Genomic DNA, 4,368 nt, shown 5'->3' with positions numbered 1-4,368 from the left:
TCCTTCCATGACGTTTGAACTAGAAAATAATATTGTATAATGTTTTAATAATGTGAAAAATGCATATATTTTCTTGTAATTGGTTGCATCATTTTTCTTTCTATTCATTATATGGGTGATTGATATGCTTCTAATGTGTTGTAGACCACATATCTCTTAAAAACCTAAGACAATGCGCACTATTGTCAAATAGTTTCTATAGCGGCCATAGCATAGAGAAATTCGAACAAATCGTTAATGTTCAGCAATACGCTATTTAGCGCAAAGTGTTATCAAATAGTGGTTGCTATACTAGTGCCATAACACTTAAGTATAGCAGAATTTGATTAAACTTTACGCAATCCGCGATTGAAAACATTAGCAATGTATTAAAAACCCTGTTTCTCTATACTCCCCTTACTCATCTTTACATTCACATACAATTTATACAAGACTTGAATTAGGAAGCGAAACCTATTTAAGTGGGTTACACAATGGACATTAAGTACATCATAAACGTTGACACCGCCCTATATGTTCCGGAACATGAACAGTAGACTTTTTCTAATGGTCTTTCTTAAACTGGTTTTTAGAGTTAAGAGCATTGTTCTTATTCTTTTTTCTAGTGACGTTGAAGTTAGGTTGGAGAATTGTTCTTCTAAGCAAAAAAGCTTTCTTAGAGAAACTGAATGAGAAAGGATAGAAATGGTGGAATATTTTCAAAGTAAGTTAAGAATTCAAACATAATTCTTGCATTGGAATGCTACAAAAACAATAGAAAGCAATGTATTAAGCAAGTTCTGGTTAATGCTAAAAGAATCCAACATCTGTATACACTAGACTTCAAAAATGCTCATGAACAATAGTTCTCTATACAAGTAACACTTACATTTGGACGTTGAAAAAATGACAACATCGCAAGGAAAATGACCTATTAGCTTCTGAATTTGCAACAAACAAGTTGAACCTGTCATTGCAGAAGCATTCCCTGCTATCACTGTGTTTCAGAAGCTCCAATGTTTAGTAGCACTGTTTTGGGTCCAAGCATCCATAGTTTGTTATCTATCTCATGCAGAATTTGAATGAAACAACATAATCTCATCATTTTCAACTTGACTTTCAAAACTTCAACTCCTTTTTGGAAACAGTCCAACTGGAGAAAGTTGAATCAGTTAAGCCAAACCTGGAATTCTCTGACATGCTATGTTCCAGCAGGTTTGAAACTTCAGAAAGTCCTTTGTGCTAGTGCCTCTGCTGACTTCTACCCTTAATTTGTCGTACAAGGTTTTAAATCTGCGGTTTTCACGTCATGGACAAATTGCGGACGTAAACGTTTTTTCAAAATTTTGCCTTAGGTGTCTTCTTTTTCTGCATGTTACGAGCAATCTCGATACAGGCTTGATCAACCATTCCGAGAAAATCCTTCACTATCACAAATAGATAAAGAGTCTGTTCTCCTGCACCGTCTTTTGATGCTCCTCCTTGATAATATTCTGTTGTTCTCTTAACAAGCTGCATTATCCTTATTTGTTCTTCCCTCACCAATTGCAATTCCTTCTCAGCATTTTCAAGAAAGTGGTTCATCTCTCTCACAAACTTTCCTCCTTTACCATTATTTCCACACTGCAAAACAAGTTGTCGAATTTCAACTATCCTTGCAGAGAGTGCTGAGATAGAACCAACAAAACTGTTGTAATCTGTTAGAGCAACTTTCTTTACATTGGAAAACTCGGAACTGACCCCTCCTACAATTGCTAATCCTAGTGTTGTATATTCCCTTTGTTTTTGTTCATTTGAAGTAGTAGAATTCTTAGAGTCTCCGCTGCTGCTACTACTGCTGCTGCTCCTATTACTGCTACTACGACTCAAACTATGGTTGCGGTTAAGAACCGCGCGTTTTCCTTCGGAACGGACAACTTCTTCAACAACAAAGTGAAGCAATGTAGTTTTCCCATCAGTGCTCTTAACATCAGAAAGCTTCCTTAAAGAAACCAAGTTGAAAGCTTGAGCATTGCCTCTATTAGTACCTGCATTCATGCGGTTTCCGGCCTTAAGAACTGCTTCAAGAAGCTTCACAAAAACTCCTTGGTTTCGAAGCTCCTTACACCCGAGCTCAAGTGTCTGTAGAAACTCCTTAATTTCTACAATTTCGGCGTCATAATTCAACCTGAATAGAATCGCATTTAAGCGCTTAAATGCCGAAGGAACAGCTTTGAGGATGTGGTACAAGAAAGATTCAGCTGCTGCAAGTTTTGCTATGTCTCCTTCATATTCGAGTATGTTGGATTGCTCTTCTTCTGTTGGAGCTATTCTAGAAAGCTTTTCAATGGTATCTGCATTAAGGCCTTGACCATCAACAAGTGCATCGATGATTTCTTTTCGTGAGACTGCAAGAGATTTCAAAACTATAGCAGTGTTTTGTGATTTTCTAGGGTCAAGAATGAAAGCATTTGTTGATGCATCCCTGCTTGGACTTGTTGATTCTTTTCCTTTTGGCGTGTTACTCTTTGGTTTGGCTGCAACGTACCCGAATAGAGCTTCCATAAGATCATCATCAACCCTGAAAATTAAGAAAAAAACTTCATAAATATTGAAACAGATGATCAACATTTTTACAAAATAATTTTAGAAAATCTAGTATATTTGAATTACCTGAAAGAACCGCGGTCGATTTTGTCCCACACCATAGAGTGATCAAGATTAGTATTCACCTTATCCCAATGCAATGGTTTCAATTTTACTTCACTTGAAGAACTTCCTTGCTCACTTTTGGTAGACCTTGTTTCAATAGGGGTAGGCGGTGGTTTTGATGATGACTTCAATTTCAATCCACCTGTCTTCGGTGGCGGCGGTGGTGGCGGTGAAGGACTTTTTCTATTTGGAATTGGTGGAGGAGGTGGTGGCGGCGCTGAGATTTTTCTGTCAGGTACTGGTGGTGGAGGAGGAGGTGGCGGCGGTTTTTGACTCTTTATTATTGGTGCTGCATGATTTGCCATATTTGGAATTGATGAAAAAGAAGTGGAGGGTGGTTTTGGTGATGAAGGAAGAAGGTTTAGAGAAAATGGTTGAGTAGAAGGAACCATAGGAGGAGGAGCAGGAGGAGTAATTTTCATAATTGTATATGATTCTTGTGGAAATATATTCATGTGTGAGGTTGAAGATTGTCCTCTAAGCAAATGCATTTCTTGAATAGACTTTGATTTTTTCTCTTGTTTTTCTTCATGATCATAACCTTGTTTGTTTTTAGGACTATCCAAAACAACACCCTTTTGCAAATCCTTATTACTATTTTGATCTTGAAGTTTTCTCCAATAAACAACATCTAAACCATCTTCATCAACAATAAGTCCTTTTATGTTACCTTCAATTTTCTCAAAAACTTTTGCTTGAGGCACAGCATTTCTATGTTCTAAACTAGGTCTAGAAGAAGTGTTGTTATTGTTTACAATCACATTTCTTCTCTTTGCTCTACAACACTTATTAACAAAGAAGAAAATTAGAGCAGAAAGGACTAATGTTCCTGCTGCAGTTGCAGCTACAGCAGTTACTATCTTACTATTTGAAGAAGAATTTGTGGATGATGTTGATGCTACTGGTCCTTGTGATGATGATGATGATGGTGATGGTGGTGGTGATTCTTGTGGTTTAGGAGGTTGTGTTATTGTGGCTTGTTCTGGAATTTCAATAGGATACAAAGTTTCAATGTTTTGAGGAGAATTTGTTTGGCAATAGAAAGTTGGTATTAGAAAAGTTTGTAAAATAAGAACATGGCTTAGAAGAAGAAACATCATGTTCAAAGACATGAATGAAGAGGAACAAAGATTAGAATTACAATTACAATGAGGTTTCTAAAATAAGATATGCTTTTATGTTTTTTTTCTTTTTGATGATCATTGCAAGTTTTGTTTTCTTCTTTGTCTTGTGCTATTGGTTTTGGTAGTTGACCTTTTCCATAAATCACAAATAGAAGAAGTTATTGTTCTATTGGTTGTTGCAATGACTAACATGACCCTGAACTTTTGATATACATGAAGGTTGTATTTTAGGGGTAAGTTAGTAATTTGATGGCAATATTTGGTCTAGAGTTGAAAGTTTAGAAGTGGACATGCAAATGCAAAATGGTTGAAAGTGACGCTACTGTTGCTATGTCAAACATGTTTAGGTAAAGGTTTGAAGTGGTACTATCATATCATTCAAAGGTCTTCTTAAATGCTATAAAAGTTATCCAAATTTTGACTTAGCTTTGATATATAAAATACATTATAAAATATTTGCCACCCTTATTAAAAAAATAAGAAGAATGAGAACCAATTCCATTAAGGTTTTTGATGACTTAATGGTCTTGTTAGGGCCAACCCTATGATTGAATTCAATAGTGGGTATTATTTG

At 36.1% G+C, this 4,368-nt stretch overlaps 1 protein-coding gene across 1 annotated transcript; it reads right to left on the bottom strand.

Moving 5' to 3' along the window:
• Positions 1-743: 743 nt before the first annotated feature.
• On the bottom strand, positions 744-4,159 carry LOC146921233 (formin-like protein 4). Its single transcript, XM_085714675.1, has 2 exons — positions 2,632-4,159; positions 744-2,539 (listed from the first exon to the last, which is right to left on the bottom strand). The coding sequence occupies exons 1-2, from the start codon at positions 3,780-3,782 to the stop codon at positions 1,318-1,320; spliced, it is 2,373 nt and encodes a 790-aa protein (XP_085570801.1). The 5' UTR covers positions 3,783-4,159; the 3' UTR covers positions 744-1,317.
• Between the last annotated feature and the right edge of the window lie 209 nt (positions 4,160-4,368).

The sequence above is a fragment of the Medicago sativa genome, chromosome 5 (genome assembly GCF_051527215.1).
Source record: "Medicago sativa cultivar Bolivia chromosome 5, Bolivia_mono, whole genome shotgun sequence".
Lineage (NCBI taxonomy): Eukaryota > Viridiplantae > Streptophyta > Magnoliopsida > Fabales > Fabaceae > Medicago > Medicago sativa.
This window is presented reverse-complemented; position numbering and strand designations above follow the sequence as displayed.